The sequence below is a fragment of the Battus philenor genome, unplaced genomic scaffold (assembly GCF_028537555.1).
Source record: "Battus philenor isolate CCGP_79_NKW_IND1 unplaced genomic scaffold, ilBatPhil1.0.hap1 SCAF_9, whole genome shotgun sequence".
Taxonomy (NCBI): domain Eukaryota; kingdom Metazoa; phylum Arthropoda; class Insecta; order Lepidoptera; family Papilionidae; genus Battus; species Battus philenor.
The window spans coordinates 7476724-7499883 of NW_027181759.1; the positions used below are offsets into that span (position 1 = coordinate 7476724).

The 23160-nt window shown below is 30.7% G+C and overlaps 1 protein-coding gene across 3 annotated transcripts in view; it reads left to right on the forward strand.

Annotated features, from left to right (window-relative positions):
- The window catches only part of IRSp53 (Insulin receptor substrate 53 kDa), a 179154-nt gene that overhangs the window by 135065 nt on the left and 20929 nt on the right, over nt 1-23160 (forward strand). For 2 of the 3 annotated variants that reach the window (XM_068775476.1, XM_068775478.1), the window contains exon 3: nt 3637-3870. In XM_068775476.1, coding sequence (XP_068631577.1) covers nt 3826-3870 — 45 coding nt within the window. In that variant the 5' untranslated portion in view covers nt 3637-3825. Of the gene's footprint in view, nt 1-3502; nt 3551-3636; nt 3871-23160 lie in introns of those variants that run through there. The other variant, XM_068775477.1, reaches the window with a different exon arrangement.

The window sequence follows — 23160 nt, forward strand, 5'->3', positions numbered from 1 at the left end:
TTTGAATGCTGCAAAGGTTTCTAATGCTAGACGCTATTTAGTTATGGACGCCGCAAAGGCCAACTGTGGTGTTTATAGTCAAATAATAAGTTACATATTCCAGGGTTATGTCCACAGATGTGTAATGCAGGATATATAATTTCCATTATACCAATTCAAGAACAGATTAAACAGATACTTTGCCAATAAAGAATCATTGGAACTATTTGCCTTATAATAAAAGTTATACATAATAGATGTTATTAACTTAATAAATAATTTAAAAAATATATAGAGCACCTCTCTCATGTGGACACTCAGGCCGGATAATCAAATAATGGCCGGGGTTATGTTCCTTTTTCTTTCTGTTTGTGTTCTATAATATAAAATATATGTTATTTACAGCATCTCGTGAACAGCCAATAAAATAAGAGCCCTCAAACCGGATCAGATTTATCGCGAAGGCACTGAAAACAAGAATACGAATATGAATATTCAGCCGCAGTTTCTCGTCTCGCTGTATATTATATTCGCGATAACAAGGTTCGTCAGCAGAACAACGCGACCGTTGCCGACTGCAAGCGTTTTGTGCTAACACATACGATTCGCAGTGATTTTACGCTTCTCCAATTCTTGGCACACGAGACGAACTTTATAATCCTATAATATCTTTAAATAAAACCGAATACATTCGACTTGCTCCAGGTACGCGCACGAGTAAGTTAGAGAATAAATTCTATATTTTATTTGGAAACATTTTAACAATGTGTTCGAATTTTGTCTTTTATTTAAAACAAAGGAGCTCCTAAATGCGAATCCTGCACTACTTCAATCCGGAATGAACAAGTTCCGACAGAAATAAGCAGCCGTCGTACACTTGTTTCCTTACGCCTCGGGTAAAAGAAATGAAAGTAGGAAACCCGCTTTACCCTTGTCCCACGCGGGTGCAGATGCAAGGTCGGGGGTTGAGGCACGGCGAAAATCTCTCTTCTTCAAAACGAAGTTACGGATCCGTTCAGAAATTGTGTTTCGTTCCTCACAGCATGCGACGCGAAAAAACTTCGCTACAACTACCAAGCGTTTTTATTTGTGTAGTATCCACACATATGCCGCGTCTTCTTTGACGAAACATTTTCTTTTTATACTTTTGCGAACATCACTTCTACATTTGATATAATTTCATTTTACTAATTTCCTTTTTTAATGAAATACTTTCATTTTTAAAGAATTGTTAAACTGTTCAGTAGTAAAATGAAATATTACTTTTCAGTAGGTATCGTACGACAAATAAATTAGAAATATTAACCCAGATAAATCAAAATTAATTACAGAATCTTCGTTTCATATTTCTGAGTTCATATTTCAGTTTGAAGGAAACTCGTTATTAGCTAGAGCTAGTAAAATATTTAAACCACTAAATATGGATCATAAGCTGATTTATTTTATCTTTCTCCTTTTTAACCGGTTTCAAGAGCTTTGAGTTGTAAGTGAATGATATCTATTAATTTTCACCAACTTTATCGGAGCTATCAAATGCTAAGTCCAAAACCATATTAGCATAGTAGTTAAGAACATTTCACTTTTTCCTTTTTTTTAATATTATGGTCTATTCTTTGACAGAAAATTGTAAACTTTGTGAACTTCACCATTTATTATCTGAGCGGCACGGTAAGTAATGGCTGTTACCCAGCTTTGAAAAAAATCCTTGAACCTTATAAAAACATTTAAAATATTTGAAATTAATACGCATTACAAAACTTGTCCCTGGTTGTTATTATCTATTAACAGAACTTGCAAGTGTAGGTGGGTTATGCATAGGATTAAATTTAACCAAGTGCATCTCTAGTGTAAATATGCAAATTAAGCAACATCGCTCCTACACTTAGCCGTTTTGACGGAGACGGTAATAATTCATTGGAATATAAAACAGGTATATAACTAATATATTTATGGAAAACGTTATACAGTTTTAGCCCACAGCGTTGTAAACGTATATTAATGATCTTAGTGGGAGATTGTTCATGTAAATTAAGTATGTTGTTAATTGTAAAAATTACAATCACGAGTTTAAAACTTTAAAGTGAACATAAATCTCGTATTTTGCAAAAAAGTAATTTCTAAATTTATCAATTATCACGTAAACGAAAAGTATTTAAAGCATCATTTGAACGTACTTGTCAAAAATGAAAGTGCATATTGCTGTCATCAATTCTTGTTTGAATGGTTTGGGCGTTGGTTTTACCTCGCAAATCGACTGTGCAAAATGACAGCTTGTGGCACGAATATTGTTTCGTAAGAGCACGTGAAATAAAATTTTACAACGTGAATGTTAATTATATGGCACATCTTGATTCTAATGTTTACTAGAAGTGTTATTGATGAATTATATATTCATTACTTATTTTTAAACGTCAAAGATTAATGTACTGCTTTACTTATTTAAATCTTGTGTAAATTGATAATATGGTATTACGTTGGATGAAGGCTGGTTTTATTCCAATCGGTACTATTGGAAATCTATGTCTATATCTATCAGCAATGGACGTCCTGAGGCTAATGATGATGGTAATTACGTTTTTTTTTTAAGAGCAATGTATAATCCTTTAAACCATGTTTTAATACTTTTAAACAAATAATAATTAACACGGGAATATTTTTTCATCACGTGGTTTTAGTAAAGAATATAGAGTAAGAAATATTTATTAAATAGCTTTTATGAACTGATCAAACAGTTATTGCGGATATGTGTGGTCAAGGATTGCTAACGATGGAAAATATATTTCTGTTCAACTACCGGGACTCTTTTTTTTAATTGCTTCATTATACTGCTTATTTAAGACAACATTCATTCATGTATAATAATACAATAGACGATTGCTGTTCCAACAGAAAATGTAATGTTTAGTAAATTGTATAATCTATAATAAAATTTTATTTCCCGCTACTGCTTTTCTTTCTATACCAATTGAGTCACAATAAGTAGTATTGTATATTTTTTCCAATAACTAATCAAGTTTGGTTGCGAAGGTCGGTAACAGGACCCTACTAAACACCTAAAATAAGATAATTCCTGTCGGGTACCCTTTATGCCATTATGTAGCTGGTATAATGGTAAGAGAAATCAGACACTATAGTCGATCTGTATGTAAATAGGTTCGTTAGCTTAATTAAAAGAATACCGACACTGATGATACAACAGAGCTTCTAGTGGAAACACCTTAATCACATTTCTATTATGAATGAAGATGAGGAACATCCCATTAATAACCAAATGACGGTTAGAAAGTTTGCTCGTATTAAATTAAGACGTCGATGTGAAACTTAATATTTTAGATTTAAAAGTAGGTCACGTTTGTTGCAAAACACACTCCTCGAATTCCTGCCTATCTAAACAATTAAGAGTCTAACAGTAAACACGCTGTGGTTTAGACATCAACGTCTCAATACCAACTCGTTTACTCTGTATTTCCAAACATCGACACTCGCGTTACTTACACGGCTCGAGCGATAGGTGACTCTGCGCGTTCACTTCGTTTCGGACGCACGCCTCGACTATTTAAATTTCGAACAGGTGCTAACTTTTTTAAATTCGCTTTAATTTTTTAAAAAATATTAATCGTAAATAACAAACATTGACGTATTTTTTTTTTGTTTCAGATGCTCTCGATGAAGTTTTTGTTTATGTGATCTATTCGAAAATACCGCGATAGACGAGTGTAATGAAATGTGAGTTAAGTGTTGACAGTGTTAAAAAATAGCTTCAATTGTGAGTTGTTTATATACCAATGAAGTTTCACATGTAACTGTTGACATTTGTCGCATTTGAAAAACTGAAAAACCAACGCCATGGAGACCGAGGAACTTACGAAACTTGTGGACGGCATATACAAGGTAGGATATTTTTTTAGTTTATTATTCCCTGCACTAGACTCAATTTTCATTATTAAAATAAAATGAGTTTCGCGAAAACATAAAATATTATTGAAATAAGTGGTAAATACTCAACATTTGGATATAAAAACTTGTAAAAATTTTATTTCAAAAAGTAATGTTTTTTATTTATATTATTGAGTAAAAAGTTTATTTTTTACTTCCTTTTAAATATTTACACAAACATTTCCCGATCATACCTCATAACTTATGTCAGTGACGAAAACGTTAAATTCAAATAATAATTTTTTAATTTTCGTTACCGTTAAGGTCTAGTGCCGACAAAATTATATATACATATTGAAATAATTTTCCATTGTCTATATCTTTATAAATCACGATATAAAGATAATTTTATAGGAAATTTAATAACATTTTTGAAATACAGTGTTTTGATGAATGTATTTTTGATAAACCTAGAAAAGTTGTAGATTATTGTAGGTACGGAATTGGTTGTTTAGATATGTATAGGAAAGTGAAAATATCATTTGTAATAAACATTAGCCGTAGGCGGATCTTCTTGCACCTGGCTTATACAATAAATGTCAAGGTCAAAAAGTCAACCAACAAGTTTGAAATATTATTAAGATTTGACTCACTCACTACCTTAACATTTCTCTAATTTGTTTTCATAAAGAATTACACTTTTGTGAGCAACATTAATTTAGTGAAAAATTGTATAGCATTTCAAAATAATTTAGTAACATTCACTATTTTAAGACAACAGGTTCAAACTGGAGACATTTAAAGTGATTGTGTCAACATTTGAGACATTATTGAAAAACCTTTTTAATTATTTAATAAAACTGTACATTATTTTCATTTCAATAACATTAGAATTACAATAATAGTTTAAAAAAATAGAAATTTAATTATGTTTTAATTTAAGTTAATTTAGTATACTCAACAGATAACAGTGCAGTTAGTGTCGTGATAAATAGTAATAAGAGTATAGATGTAGTGAGTTCAATCCGAAAGTAAGCGAATATGACTGTAAATTAGATAAACGAACGAATTGACTTATAACATAAATAGTTCGAGTTTCAATATATTCAAAAAAATATTTAATCTGTTACAAAAGTCATAAGAATATTTCTTACTAAGCGCTTTAAGTAAAAGTAACAAATAAAACATTGTTAATACATATTAATAATAAATATATATTTTTGCTAGAAAATCTAAGAACAGGATGTTGAATGATATTAAGTCTTACATTAATTATTATACCACTGGCCAGTATAATTTATACACGTTCGAGGACATTTAGGATATTAAGGATAAACTACAATAATTATAAAGGTTAGTAGAATGAGAATGGAAATTATATGTCGCTATTCTATTTTAATATCCGCAAGAATGTTGTAGCCGTCAAATTTCCTCCCGCGAGTCATTTCAATTTTATTGACGTAAGGGCTTGTTGTTTTGTAATGTTTATAGCGTACGATAGTGGAGCGAGGTTTATTAGAGCCTACCGGACAGTAAAACCTTCCAAAATTATGGGTAGTTAACGGATAATAAAGAGTTTCATAAGTGTAATGATGAAAAATGTGAAACGCTTCTTAATTAAAGAAATAACATAAAATGGAAAATATTAAAATTTAGAAACGTTAACTGATTTAAGTTTAGCAAAAAATAACGTTAAATTTTATTCTCATACGATCAATGCAGCAATCGAGCATGTTGTAATAAACGTATCGAAACTGAATTTTTAACGCTTGAGATAATTATTTCATGCTCATTCACAATTACGAAAATAAGAAAGCCAAGGCCGCGTGTATCAAAATACGAATTAGAGATTTGCGGCACATTTGTCTTTCTTGCGATATCGGGCGACGCATCGTAACTGACGTAACAAAACCATCATCTGCCGAGCTGTTGCTTCTCAGAGAAATTACGAGGGGGCCCTTACTTCAGAGGTCAAAGTCCACTAGCTAAGTGCTACCCAGCTTTCTCCCCGGAATGAAATTGCTTCGAGACATTACACCCGTCTAATGTAAATTTTCGCTGTAACGCAGTGTTTGTTTCCTTGTGGCGTTTGTGCACAGTTTGCGATTTCATTACGATAAATTAAAAATAAAAATACATGTATAAATCTATTATGTAATTTGTCGTTAATTAATTTAAAAGACCATTATAAGTCTTATGAATTATCTTTACGTATTTTTTTCACTTGTTTTTTTTGCAGACTTAAACTACAAATTTTTTTATCACAGCTTTACTCCAATGCTTTTTAATGTTTTTGAAACAATTTTTATAAACTAATTAATATTTACTTATTTCACATACTCGTATTTTTATCCATTAAATAAGTTGCACATATTAAGAAAGTTGTGCGTGAAATTCATAAGTTACGCTGAGTGAAGAACCGTTGATAAAAAACAAATGCTTTATTTGTTTTGTCTCTAGAAAGGAGCACATGGACTGAAAGTGAATTAGATATTGTGTGAATAAGGTGCCAACAACTCTAGAGGGAACTATGATACAAAATATCTACAAGGTCTGTGAATTATAATAATCCAAAAGTATAACAAAACTGGTGCACGGCTCATTTAAAATTCAGTAAATATTTTATGGATACTAAATAATTTGGATTGAACGAGAAAGCAAGTTTTGTTTATTGTTCGGTCTTCTGGGATTGTATCAACCGGCTCAATAAAAACATAGTGCCATCTGCTTTCTCTCCTAACATAATATAATTAAATTTTCACATGAACAATATCGCGTTTTATTTATGTTTATATTCAAATAATATGTAACCGAGAAGGCTAAATATACACATAAATTTATATTTATACAGAGCTTAGTATATTTTGTTTACTGACTAGCTTAATTTTTTTTCCTTATGTCTGAATTATTTGTATCACAGGCTAGTTAAATATAAAAAGTCAATGTTGTGGGTTATTTATTTGCATTTGTTTACTAGTCATCATCCTTTATCTGTAACTGTTTGTTTATTTTTAATATACATGTTTACGAAGGTCTGTGTTAATTGATTATTCAATAATTTATAGTTAACTATGTAACAAATACTTTAAATTTAATTTATGTGACTATACATGTTCGCAAGGTTGTTTGAAATGAAATTTTTGAAACGTTCAATAAAATCGTTCCGATAAAATGAATGTCCGTAGTTATCGCAAAGGCAGCAGATAGCGACGACGGGCTCTATCTAGAGCAGTGCAGTCATGAGTCCCGAGGGTAAATCGCTGCCCGCACTTATTTGAATAAGAATGGCCAAGTTCAGTATCCCTTAGGACCCTATAGAAGACGCCTGAGTTCACCTTCATTCACTTGGTATGCCCAGTACGCAATTTGGTACAAAATTTACAACAGTTCACATATCGTATTAGCAATATACAAATGAAATCGAAGTTTTCTTTGCACCAAAATCTTTAAAGCTATTGTGTAATATTCCATTAATAATGCGATGAAGATTTCTATCCAATATGCATATTTTAAAAGAAAGCTACGAATAGATTTCTACATAAATTTTTTATCACCAATTTTAAACCAACGCGATGGTCACTCACAATTTTGATCTAATATATTACACAAAGCTGTTAACATATAGCATTCATAAAATAACATCCAGTGTCTATGCTAACCAATGCGATTTCTGTTATTTAGCAAGTTAAAATTTTCGTTTTTTCTTTCCTTGTAATAATAAAATAATAGCTAAACAAAATATAGTTATGATGCAATATTATTTTATCAGTCATGGTAGTTGGATTAAATTATCTCTAAAGTACTATTAAAACATACGAGTTAAATAAAAATTTTCCATATTATATAACGTATTCCTACTTTTTTAATTTTTTTTGGCTATTATTTAAAACATAAAATTGAAGGTGTTTAATAAGAAATCCCGTCGGACTTCAAACTATGCCTCAAAAACTCTATTTGAGTTAACAATAACTATAGTCTCTCTACAGTATTAACATGTATTATGAGAAGCCAACGTGAAAGTGGATGAGGTCAGAACATATTAACATTAATTTAATAATGCTTACACGTTACGTAAAACATAGTGTCAGATTAAAAGAAAGCTGGCATTACTAATGCTTCCTGTTGAAAATTACTTACACGTTTTAATTATCTTAGTTTTAATACGTATCGTTTTTACACAAAGGGAAATTTATCTTTTTATATGAATTTTATGTTCTCTCCTCAAAAGAATAATTATTTTTTTTTAAACAAATAATAGTTATATATATATATATATATATAAGATATATAAGATATATACAAAACAGAAGAACTTCCAAAAGCGTTCTCTGAATATTATACCATGAAATTTGACTCATAGTAGTGAACTGAAAGTATCAAAACTGATGGCTACCTACGAAATATCCTTTTAAAAGTTACTAGGGTTCCAAGCGCAGCCTGATCTGCGAAGAACCCATAACAAAGACAAATATTATTTTGATGGTTACTTTCACAATAATCTTTGATATAATATAGTATGGCAAAATATTCTCAAGCTTTGTTATCATTTAAACATCCTGTACATTGTATTAGAATTCTTACGAGTTTGTTTAACGAACTTCTTAAATTTATAACACTAAAATTTTTAACAAAAGATAAATAAAAGACATTGTATTCTTTTGTAAAAGTAACATTGTACTAATAAAAAACAACAGCAACAACACAAACCGTTAATTATCTCCTAAATTTGATTGTAAAGTAAATTAAGCAGTTTAGTACAACGTTAAATCTGCTTGCCTAAAACTACGGCAACATATGCCATTGCTTAACACATTTGTTCTGGGAGCAAGCTTCTGTAACGACTGTGTTCCGGCTTTCATAAAGCGAGCGATTTGTTGGATGAAACGATCGCACCCGGCCTAACTGTCGGAACTATGTTAACTATGCGTCTCTACCCGAACACTTTCAGCGATATATTTAATTTTATTATTGTGAACTGAAGCTAAATTATTCAGTTTTAAATTAACAAAGAATGAGTTGTACGCAGAATTAAATTCCGCAAGTTATTTTTAGAAAATATAATATTGTTATTAGTACTGACAAAAATAATTTATGTTATAGCTCCAATTAGATAATACAGTAGAATGTTGCGAGGCGAGGCGAGTCCTCTGAAGAAATCATCGATCCTTTTTACGCAAAGAGGTTAAGGTTATGCGCCATCAGCTCCGAGTCCACCTGCGGAAACTGCAAATACTACAAATACTACTTGGGTTGCAGTATAGTAAAATCAGACAAAATAGTTACAGTTATAGAGTGGATCAATTGATTAATCAGAATCAGATCAGAAGTGATGTACAATTTAACCAAACTAGATCCCACGTGCAAGTCAATAAATTAAAAAAATACTAAGAATTTATGACCTGCGCCATAACTATTATTTATTTTTTCATCATAATTTTGATGAAGAAGAGGTTGACTTGACTGGAGTCAAATAAATTACACATAACAGACTTGAAGATAATAGATTAGATAATAGATTGACATAGAAGATAATAGAGAAACACTTCCTCGAATTCTGTTTATATTCGAGTTTTCGAGCAGTAGTCAGTAATATTCTTATTGAGGCAGATCAAAAGCGCCCTCCGAAATTCCGTACTACTAATCGAAATCGTAAAAGTCATTAGAAGAGGCTGTATGCAGGCTGATTTCAACCATTCCTTTTGAAAATCTATGCTTACGTCAAGTTGTGACCTTCCAATGGATGAAGAGATGATGATGAGCAAAAATCTCTACTAAATATTATAATGTATAAACCAAATATTATAATGTTTGCAAAAAAACGTTATCAATCTAACTAGAAAGGTATGTATAAAAAGTTTATACGACCTAATCCAAAAACGCTTTATTCAAAATATATTTTAAAGTTCGAGCTCCAAATCTGATCGTTATGGAACCTATTTCGAACACATTTGGCATATGAAGCGAGTCCATCATGCGATAACGGCACAGAGTAGATATTGAAGTGTATTTACAACAAAAAAGTTTATTCCGCCAACTTTTAAAACAACCTTTATTTTCGGCCATCCTTTTGTTTTGTTGTTTATAAAATTGCCATGATTTTTATTAGTTATTCGACATGTATTTTACGTTGTAAAAGAGGAACTTTTATTACCCGACGTTTTATGGAAGCAAAGGACTTGTTCAAAAATGATAAACTAACAGATAAAGCTTTTAACCCAATTCGAATGAAAGGAAAGGTAGAGATTGGTTTTTGAGAATTATTTTATTGAGTTAATTTATTTTTATATTGTTCTGATAATTTTTTTTAAATTTATTTTAATACTGTAACAATTGCTGTTGACAGACATTGTTATAATTGATTGCGTGTAACTCAGTCTGTAGGAAAAAATACTCGGTCAATTATTTTGTATTTGATACCCACAGATGACTTATCTTCCTTCGTCCTCGAGCACATAACGTCCAAAATGACTTTCCAAAGTGATCTGTCTTGGACTTCGGGCTTTGCCATTATCTATTACATATGTGGCGCCCAGTTTGTTCGTTACTGCCTCCTTTATATCTCCCTTGAAGGTTCCGATTCAAAGCTTACTTTGGTGGCCCTACGTGACTACTTGCCATTCCAATACACTTGCACCGTTCGATCATGTATTCGTAGCTATTATTTGTAGTAAGTCTCGTCAAACTTCACACATATACGCAAAAATTATTTCATTAAAGGTTAGTAACTTAGAGAAAGCAAAGACAAAATTCGTCGTTCAAGTCGCATATGTATTTGTTTTACGTGTATCCGTCCAAATACAATTTAAGGAAAGGAAATTGCCTCTTGGTTAGAAACCGTACAAAATGGAAGATGTGATATTAAATCTGGATGACAGTTATGAGGACACTGCGGAGTGCCGCCGCTGAATCTACAAAAAGAGCTCACGACGAAAATAAGATGATATTCTGTTGACGAAATTTTTAACTGTGAGCAAAACGAAATTTATATATCAACATTTTTGCAAAGATTCATAATACGAAAAAATATCCCACATGATAAAATAATTTAAAATATATCCAGTAATATTTAGTAGCCCGTTCTTTTAATTCAAAAAGACGATAGTATAAAAATATGTTTATTCAAATGCATTATCATAACATAAATTTGTTATTCTAAAAGACGATACAAGCTTTGAAGAAATATGATAGAAATTTACTTTCTTAATTCATTTTAACAATACTAATTCGTTTATATAAAAAATATTACCTAATGAAGTGTTTCTAAGCGGTCCTTTTGGAAATCTATCATCATTGTAGCAGCAGAAGGAATCCTTCACATATTATTAATAAGACTGGATGGACATCCAACGCCTTGATCAAGATCATCTGCCCTCCTTGTGGGGTGACGTTCAAGAAGTCTATGTAGGAGGTTTATGTCCAGTAGTGGAAGAAATACGGTTAAAATGTGTATAAAAATAAGTGTTTTATAATTAGTAAAGTCCTATTATTTTTTTTAGTACATCACCATTATCATATCAGGAGTATGATGTTTACCGATGATAGTGATAATTGTTTTACATTTAGTAAAATTAATAATGAATAACTAAATAATATGTAACTGATGCCTAATAATGGATTCATAATAAAAGTAAAATACACTACACACAGCAATTTACAAATGTTTAATATTTATTTTCCTCTGTTTATTACGACATGTCTGAATTGGTAAAGCAATGTCGACTAATATCAATTGAGATCAAATGGAAGAGAATATATAAATGTATTGCTTCTAAACAAAGAAGCAATATTTGATTTTGTGTACCTACAAGTTTCGTACCATTTGCTCACGGCGTATTTCGTCGTACCGTAACTAAAACAGACAGAATGTACGGCAGTCGATTGAGTCAATGGCATTGAGAAAATTACAAGCAAGAACCGAACGTGATTGGCACTCCACCAACAAAAGTGGCAAGCAAAAGAAATAAATGTACAATCTACTGAGATATTACTATACATATTTCGCTCACTCCTGTCAATAATTACTAATAAAGATTTACTTATTGCTTTAATACATTTGTAATTGGATTTATTACTCTTATCACTAAAATACTTGAATAGCCAATCGAAAAAAATATTTAGAAATAATGAATTTATTAGTATATATATAATAAGAAATAATAATAGGCTTTAATATTTCTTATTTAAAGACGAAGTAGAAATGAAAATAAAAACTAATATTCGACTCAACTTACTAGAAGTAAAATATTAAAGGCGATGAAATTTGTAGAAAATATTATGGGATTAATGATTTTGTATTTGGTGCTCTTTACATGACATCACATTGTTAAAGAAGGTGGGTATCACCTAATAACGGTTAAACGTCTAGTCAATTTAAAATAAATGTAAGCTATTCTTATGAAATATATATAGATTCCAATAATGTAATAATCAAACGAGTGTGTAGTGTAATAATCAAATCTATTACCATACTTTTATATCTATAATAATAATTTTTGTGCCGACATAAATTTTAAAGAAATCAAAGATTGTAAATAAACAATTAGTTTTAATTGATCTAAGATAATTGCATCATAAATTATCAATAAATACTTGTAGCGTGGAAGCCAATACTGAAAAGAAATTTTATTTAGCGATATAACAAAAATCTGTTAATTTTTGTATGTGACCCTAAATATGTTTGCCTTTAGAGTAATATATTGGCGGTAATTGCCAGAGTTTTCTACTCGAAACTTTGTTGTTTACACAACGCCGGTCAGACTTCTGTCTGATAAGTTTTTTTAATGTTATAACTGTTGCCTCAACAACGTTAATTTATTCCTGTATAGATATAGTGGAAATAGTACAAGTGTAATACAATAGATACAAACTTGTGGAATTTTATAGCTATTGATAACGGTAATATAAAATAACTAATATATTTTAAATTTGGAATCTGAATCTTTTAAATTTATAAATTTAAAGTTACTGCACAAATACTAATGACACCATTCGGTCTTCCTTTTATAAATTAATAAAGGTAATTATTATTTATATTTGACATATACATATCTTGTATTCAACTTATCTCTAAAATTAATTTCGGAAGTAGACGAATTTACGTAATCTTATTGAGAGCATAAAAACTACGGCACAGAGAGTTGTTGTTTTTGCCGTCATAGCGTTCGGATCTTCCAAAACATAATTACGCTGCAAGTCGAATCTAACATGAAACTGTTTTATATTGGAAGCTTTGAATACAATACAGTGTCAAGCACTAGAATGTTAGTAAGCTAGGAAAACAGTATCCACGCTAATACATTATTACAACAAACAACCATTAAACGTTTAACATAAACGTATTTAATTTAAAAACAAAATTCCTTTTACTAGAACTTAAAAAGGAAACGTAACAGAAAAGAAAAAAGCGAAAAAAAATTCAAACGTGATGACAAAATCCGTAGAACCGAGACGCAAAACTTATAAGAGCAAATACAGCCGTTTTCATATTTGCGAAAATTACATTAATGCTTATTGCTCCCTTACCAGGGGACGTGTTTAGCCTGTCGCAGATAAGCGTAACAAATGTGTAATACTTATTCGAAAAATAAATGAAAGTTAACACAAGAAATTAAAAACAAATAGATGCACATGCGTTATTTCAATGTTATTAGCATCGCTTTTTGTAGGGATTCATATAATTTTGTTTCTTCTTAAAATAATTTTTTTCTAATGGAGACCACGAGCAGGTAGACTCGGTGACCACGATTCGGTAGACGTGGCGTGAGTCGGCCCTCTACTAGGTAGACTAACGACATAGTCAAGGTAACGTAAAGTCGTTTGCCGTCGGCCAGCGTATGATCGGTCATCGTGACGAACTTAGAGGGAAGCCTATAACTTATGGTATGCGTCTATCAGCAGATATAATGGTGATAAATGTCTCATTATATAAAAGTAACAAAATGAATCGACCATTATTATAATTATTCAACTCAGGTTTTTTGTTTCTAGCTGTGGCAGTTATTGACAGCACCGAGGTGTCGATCAATATTTTTGGTTCCCTTATCCCTTTGGTAACGTTATCTGTGTATATAAAATTATCAGACATATTCTATGGTATCATCAGCTTATCGATCAAAGAGTTTAACCAAAAAAATTAAAAATTGACATCTCACGAGAGCAGCGGCTTCGAGTAGTTTTAGGGCTTTTTACCGTTTTATACTATTTTTCACTAAGTGATCTTCAAAATTTTGAACCGTTCTTTCTACTCGAGATATATTGTCTTCATTTACATACTATGCCTATTATTATTGACATGTTTTGACAAGATATGTACAAATTCTAATGTGAACTATTACAAAAAAGCGATAATTAATCTTGAAGTCATTGAGTATAGAGATATCAATGAATCTTTATTACTGTGGTATCCGCAAAACTTTATTTCCAAAGCACCTATGCGTTGCGGTTAGTTATTACATCTAGACAAAAACCGAAAACAGCCTTCAATACGTAGCGAAGGTGTTTACCAACCGTATTTATGTGCGCTGTGGTTTTTGTATTAATATTTTTTATGTAACACATCATATTCCAGGCAGCATGTTATCCGTCACGCCACGCGGCGTTAACTCGGTATATCTGTATAATTGCGTTGCCCGTCTTCCCCTTTCAGGCGTCTTTGTAACGTTGATTGTCGTTTATGTAATTGCCTACATTCTACATCGGCACGGTACGATTTCGTCTCATTTCGAACGAAAGGAAATTAGTTGCTCAACGCGAAATATTTTCTTAACTACGCGATGGGACACAAGGGCGACATATTTCTCATTATGCACGGATCATTGGCGTTTCCCCCTGCGAAGGGAAGAAATTGGTGATGCCGCGTGTATATTAAAATTCATTTAATATTTTTTGTAATATACATATTTTAAATGGAGGCATATTTTGTAAAATGCGACATCATTATAAACTGATTATTGGTTTGACGTTCGTCTACTATTGAAGATATATACCCTCCCCAAAGTCTTCTAATCTTCACGGTTCTTTGTTACGCTTTTCCACTTACTCCTAGCAACTGGTCTGAGGCCGACCGTACATCTGGAAGAAGGGCCTACGGTCACCAGGAGCTGGAGGTTCTACGACTGATCATTTCAGTACGTAAAAATATAATTTTAATTAGAAGATAATTGAAATTTAATTTAGAAGATAATTTAAAATTCATCTTTGAAATAAATAAATAAATACTCGTAAATAGAGTAAGCAGATAATTCAAGAAAGTAAACGCATATGAAGAAATAAAATACACTAGAATAGTTAAGCAAACCTTACGTTAGCAGTTGCGTCATCGTACATTATCGTTCTTTTGGTTTCCTCACGATGTATTACACATTCACTACGTTTCATCTTTTTATGTGGAACTATGCAGAGAGTCGAACAAACATTGTTGAAATACACGATAAATTTGTACTAATTACAGTAAAAGTATTAGATCATTTAAAAGACATGCCTCAGTGCTAGATCTAAATGAGATATACTTGATCGTTGTGTATTGTCTGTACAGAAGACTCTAGCGCTACAAATATGATTGCTAGATCGCTAGATTATTTCCAAAATTAACCTACTTATAAATTATGTACGATTAAAAGTTTTTGTTTAATAATTTAAGTTATTTCTTAATTCCAGTTAACATTTGTGCAAATAATAATATTAAATAAAAAAAAAACTAAATATACTCGTAGAAACTTTAAATTCGTTAACTAAATAAATTATTAACTCTCGTTTTTTTTTAACTATAAAAAACCTAGTAAACACTGTTCTTCTTCATTCGCATTTTTTTATGATCTTGGCGCTGTCAGGTACTGGAACAATAAGTATAGATGTAAAGTTCCATGTCCTGAAATATGATAAAAACACGAGAACAGGGTTAGCTTGATATAAGACGTCTGATGTGTGACAAGGTGAATAGATAGAAGTAGAAATCTTTGGTGAAGGCATATGTCCAGCGTTAGACATCCGTTTGTTGAAATGATAATGATAACCAAAGTTATATTGTAGTTAATATTTTAAGTATACAGAATAGTGAACATTATATTGTGTACGCTATTATATATTTTGAAACTACGGACGGAAGCGTTGTTAAAGGAAATTAGATTGTAACAAGCATCTTGTTTTACTTTCTAAGTGAAATAACGCGTAAACGTCCTGGCCGCTAAATCTAAATTGCATAAAACAACAGCACGACACATTACCTTACTTATTTGACGCTCGAAACAAACGCGAATACTCTATTCAAAGAGGCACCTCTCTTGCCTGCATAGTTGCCGTGACCAATGTATGAATAGTGTTTGCAAAGCGACGCCTTTTGACATTCGAGAAAAAGATACAGCTTGACGAATTTAAAACTAAAGCAAAAATAAAACGAAGAAGCTCTTCTACGTTTAACGAAGGCAATCGATAGCCGCACCGTTCGAGGCTGATTACTTTCGAATCTAATTATAGAGTAGTTGTTGGCTAAATTAGATAAACATTTTTTATCACGGGTGAACAGCTACTATGTACATACTGTAATAGATGTAAAAGCAATGAAGTATTAAATGTTTAGCTCATTTACTGGCAATTAATATATAGTACACTCTATCTAGAAATCAATAGTTTCAAATATAATAAATAACGTAATGATAGTGTAATATATATTTGAAAAGTTTTTTTTATATATTCATACATTTTGTTATAGGCATCATATTGCTAATCAGCTGTAATTAATAACATTATCAAATAAACACTACGTTAACACAGTACTCATAATAGTAACTTTATAAAAAAGTAACTCAAATTAATTTATATTCAGCGAAAGTATTATTTTTCTTACCCTAAAAATATTGGACTATTGTCACAACAAGTCTTAAATTATTAAAAAGTGATATTTCAAAGCCGCCTTACCCTACCCTTTTTGGTATTATTTGATTTGTAACGCTATAAATTTTATTTTATTTTTTCTAAGAAAGATCACAAATGAAATATTCGAGAGAAGATAATTATTAAAAATCTTATGAAATTTTGAATTAATATTAGCTTATAACTTGAAGAGGCTTCAAATTTATATTCAAAATTTCTTTTTTGAACTCGATTTGATTCGTTAATTATTTTAACATCATAAGTAATGAGGTATCATCGGTTCGGAACGCTGACCTGTTGAAAAGAGCTGGCCAGAAACTCAACAGTTACTTTTTCAAAAGTAATTTAAAAAAATTCATGTGTACATTATAATACCAATCGTGTAAAAAGTTAACAAACCGATCCTGTAACAATATATCCTGTGTATACGAACTACTTGTTAAATGGTTTGAAATATAGTTAAGACTGTTGTATTAATGAAGATTATATACAGATTACTACTTAATATTAGCGGCACTTCATAAGAAAAAAATCGTTTCAGAGCAGTCAAAGTTATCAATTTATTGTCTTATTTAACAACTATTACTTTAGCAAAATGTTTTTACTTTTTCGTACATTACATGAAAATTATATGATTTCAAGATAATCCTAACACAATTTTTTTGGAATGACGTCAATTGTTTGATAGCTAGAGAAAGGTTAGATCAGAATGTTACTCCCGAGCGGGATCGTCAAAGGACAAATCCAGTTCGGAAACGACTCCGTCAACGCAGGAATGTGCCTCTTGACGGCCCTCCGCAGAATGGTGTTCTCCTATTAGACACAGGACCTCTCGAGTCGCGGGAGATTAGGGTGGAAGTTCTAATCTTCCACTAGCTTCAGCGAAAGGTCTTGAACCATCGTGATAGCACCATGCGAGTATTGACGGTACTCCGTGACATAGTGTAGAAGGTGATCATCGGGGGGATTTTATTAGGCTAGAATTCACATAATCCTGTCTTTTTCACTGAGGCAGGGTACCTTGAATTTCCGGGAAATTCCCCCCCCCCGAATCTAAACAAAAGGCTTCGAAGTTTACTCGGTGATTTGCAATGGAATAGAACAGCAATGAATTTACAATTCCTCGCAATCTCAAAAATATGAAACAAAACTTTCCAAAATAACTTTTGCTGTGCTTAGAAATACATTTATGAATTAATTTATATTCTCATAGACTCGATCTGACAATTTGTTATCATTATAGATTACAGTACTAGCAGTTTCATTATATTCGTTATTTCTTTACCCTTACCTTCACAATACTGACCATTGATATTAATTTATCGTTTCAGGGAATTAATTTTATTTAGGTGAGAATGTATTCTTTGCTACAATATATTGAATTCACTAAAACTCTGTGTAGGTTTACTAAAATAAATACGTTCGTCACAACAGCTCAATATAACAATATCTTATTGTAATTTATAGACGATGTACATTATGAAAACAATATTCTAATATAATATTAAAAGTGCTTAAGTAATCTCATTATAATCATTTATCCATTATAAACATAGTTTTACAAATTGATGTACAAGATTATATTCATTGAAGATTACTTGAAACATGATGATATTTCAAGTAATATATCTTTTTTATAGTTTATGCTTTGGCGATTACATTCTCTGCAAGTCAATCTGGATTGGAAGAGATAAAATTATTACGTTATGTATAACGATGCTTACGTGACGAAAATATAAATTTTAAAAGATATTTCATATCATTTTTATCCATAAAAAATTCAAAATGCTACTATAGCGATCAGTGGTATAATGAATAACATTATACAGATTTAAAATATTATTTTACTGAATCAATTCATTAGTTTGACCATATTATTTTAAAAATATGTAGCCATTCATTTACATTGTCATGTGGTCAGTGTACGTAATGAGAGGAATACCATAAGAGACCAATTTGATAGAAAATAGTGTCACATAGAGCTCTCGTAAAAGACATCGTTCAACTTAAAGCTAAAATGGTTTCAAAAGTGCCATAATCCGAAGATAATCAGACGTGTTTTGTCACTTTTAAAACATCTTTAATACAGAAATAGAACAATGTATTATTAAGTTTTGATATTACTTAAAAAAAATTTGCATTAATTATAATGATTAGAGCATTTCTTACAAGTTGTTGTTTAATGGACATATTAGGCTTATTATATGATTATTTAGAGATGATAAATGGGTGTGTATTGTAATACGACATACAGTTGCCCAGAAATGACTAGCGAACGATATCACAAGCTCAATATAAAGCTTAATGTAAAACATAATTTGAAATTGATATAAATGGTACCTGTAGATCAGTGTGATTAGCCCTGGCTAAAGCATCGTTGCGTTCCCAATCAAAGCTGATTACAATTCCGAGCGGTTAACACGTAAATCCGATGTGGATAAATATTTGCACGACAGGTTGTAAAGCGTACGTGCTCCAGCGGATTAATACCAGGGATACAGTTACTCGACCGACGGCCAAGCGTAAACATGAAATTTAAATAAAGCTCCAATTTGGACACTCGAATCGTATCTAATTTGACAGACGGATAACATTATGTTAATAACATTTATTTAACTTCAACCAAAAAAAAATATTTTGAATGTTGAAATTATAAAACTTTAAAAAATACAAATAAATGAAGCAGTTTATCATTTCAGCTATAGGATTTCCACTGCTGGATATAGGCCTCCTCCATTATTTTTCTATAAAGATTCGTTCGGAGGCGACCAGTATTCAGCGTTTTCAAACAACTACCGATTTGTGGTCCTAAATCCCTTAAAACCTCGGCGGCCATCTACTCTGGGCGCTATGATCATCATCTCTACAATCTTTTTTAATGACGAATACGAGAAAACATTCATATAATCATAGACCATGTCATTGACATTCTAATAAATAATGTAATAATTACATCCGTGTTCAATGCTGTATTTCATTTATTTAAAATATTTTAAAACATAATGATCTATAGTCACTTTAAAAAGATTCTTATAAAAATCTAGAATGTATCTATGAATTTAAATTTAAAACGATTAATTCACATTAAAGATGGAAAGTGTAAAATTATTCATAAAATACACGTTTAATATGATAAATTTAAATTCAATCTAATGAACGTCTCTCTCTAGAACGATCAATTCGTATTAAATATAGAAAAATCAAAACGATATTTAAAGATATTTTAAAATTGAATTCAACATATTATTGTAATGGATTGTTATGCACTGTTTGTTTTTACAACGGAACGTGAACTGCTGTTGACAATTACTCGCCATATATGCAACAGTGACTTTATATTTTATTTACGGTTTTATTTTTGATATGTTATTCCGGCTCATTTTGATATAATATATTCGTGAAATAACGCATTACCGAAATATTCTTTTTTTAGTTATTGGAGTAATTTCTAAGATATACTTTTAAGATTTGAAATATAAATGGAATGGTACACAAGACCTCAAAGTTTAGTACCACTGGTTTTATAAAGTTACTATATTATTAGCTTTGGTTGTTCGTAACAAAAAAAATTAACATTCCAATGTTTACTCGACATTGGTTTTGTTTCGCTCAACGCATTTTGATTACAAATATTCCATTGAACACTAGTTTTTTATTTTCCATGTTATTGTCATTTTCATATATCCAGAAAAGTATGCGCCTTGCATACAAACCACATGGGCAATTACTTGAATTTTAATCCTCGCGGAGCGAGGGTGATATTTAAAGAATTTCATTATGGTAAAACTTTTAGATAGGCGTCGGAATTCGTTTCGCTTGAAACGTTCCTACTTAACCATCTTTTGAATTTTTTTAAAGGAAAAATTTCCAAAAATCTGTAGAATTTTGGAATAAATCGTGAAATGATATTAAGTAAATACAAAATTATTAAGTACAGGTATACTAAGTTAAAAAATTGTTCATTTGTGAACCATTTTTTACTAAAATATTATATAAATTAATATTAAGAATATATATACAAATCAACGACAATCTTCTATTAGATTCAACTAAACCTCAATGACAGTAATGTTACAAATAAGAACAAAATTTGAGTGAGAGATTATTTGAAGTAATGGTGGATAAATTTAAACGAAGCTTAAAACGTTACCAGACAAACTATTTAGCAGTGAAATAAAAAAAAAATACTCAAGAATTAATTTACATGAAAAATTAAATAATTTCGACGTAGTATTTTTTATTTTATAATAATAGTGAATTATTTATAATTGTGATTTTTAATTTTAGGTAATGGGTAAATTACTAAAAAATACGGTTCAATATTTATCGGTAATTTACCCATTTTCGTAAACACTATTAACTAATACTTCTTATTATCTAGATTTGCAAATCAAATTTCTTCACTAACTCTAGTATAATTATCAACGAATAAACTTTGGAATAAGAACACGCAAATTTGAAACAATGTTACTCAATTGCAATATAAATTTTACTAGACATAACAAACATATTTTACACCACTATATCTTAAAGAAGACTATTGCATCACGATGTAAACAACGCAAGGAATGCGGCTGCTATTTCATCGCGAGTTCTCCGAGAAGGTTAAAATGCGTTATTACACGACGCAGGTGCAGTTTAGCTCCGTCGTCAGTTTTCTGCCTGTATTAAAGTCTCGCCTCTGTATCCTAAAAGCACATAATGTCATTCTTTTAAAATATAAAGCTATTTCATACATGGCCTATTCGACATTTTTATCGACACGCCTTAGAAGGATGAAACAATGTTATTTATTTCATCCATCTAAGGCGGATCGATAAAACTTTTAAATAGAGTGAAATGCCATGTATGAAATAACTTTTGTACTTGTGCTTGAGGCATTTATTTAAAATTGTTCATACATCGATATTCAATCTCCACTACAATTACACATATCACAATTCGCGAGTTTAAAATTATATTTTGTTAGTTCCTAGGTATTATAAATTATATTATATGCAGTATTATTACCAAACCTTGACTATAGAGTAGCATTCACTATATATTAAAAACTAGATAAATAAGTTATTTTAAATTTTATATGTCATTTCCATTCTTTACAATGTTTAATACTTCAATAGTATTAATACTAAACATAACATGTCCTCTTCTAGACAAAACCCAGTCCTAATGATATATAATTAGACCAATTGATAGTGGGATGTATCGGGCGTCCTCCAACGAATTTCAAGATCCTTACAACTTGTGCCGTCTGCCGCTCTCTCTACTCCAAAAACTTATAACCCAAGCGGTCATCTATTTAGCACGCTACCCGGCTTGCACACTGCCCATTCAACTTGCTGTTCCGCTATTATAAGTTATTTCTAATAAATTTAAGTAAAAAAATATTTGTTGGATTATATATATAACATAAACATATTACATGGACAATTTTAAATACATTAATAATCACCTTAACCAATTTGTACAATATCTCCTCGTTAATTATGTAAGGTTTAGTATTACTCTTAGATACTGTTATATGTAGTATGTTTAAAGTTACACTGTGCATCGTACTACCAGAAAATTTTTGTATTGTTATGATAACTTTATAAATGTCGCCAAAGTGTGTCTGTGCTTCGTTGAAATTTTATGGATTTTGATTATATAACAATAAAAAAACCCTTCAATAACTTATGTTTAATGCTTATAAAGTTAATATTGAAACAGACCGTAATTGTAAAATCAAATTTTATTTAAATACACTGGTAAATGTGATAAAGGTTTACAAAATCCGAATACACGATAAAGCCGCAAATTATTGCTGACCACTGGTAAAATTCGTTTTGTCTGTTTCATTACAAACCGCATATGATGAGTATATTCACTGTTTTAACTTTGAATTCCTTTATGAGCTTGAACCGAATTCATATTTCACTAAAAACAAATTTAAATTACCAATAATAAGATTGTAAAGATGTCCTGTGTTTACTATTGTATTATTATATGGTTTAATAAACATCAATGTACATTTGAGACAGGATTTCAAACCTAATTATTGAGTAGTTGTGTGCTCAATTAGGTAACATTTTTTTGTAATGTCTGAATAACTGCTTTCTACAGCGTGATTCTGCGTGCGTGAATTTGCTCTCAATTCGTATATTGTACATCTTACCCAAAAATCATTGCTTTCAAAAATAATGAATAATGTAGTAATAGAAATAGGTAAAAAAAGATGAGAGAAGAACAAATAGAAAAAGAGTTTTCACAATTCGTCTTACTGCTCATTAATTAACCTTTTGTTTACTATCTGCCTATGAAAACTATGTACTGCCAAAAGTTATTGTCCTACCGCATTCCAATTGTCTTAACAAATTATTATAACATATTTCACAATGATTACTTTATGTGCGGTTATAGATAGGTTTAAAGCTTTGAAACTTGTTGCTTACACATGTG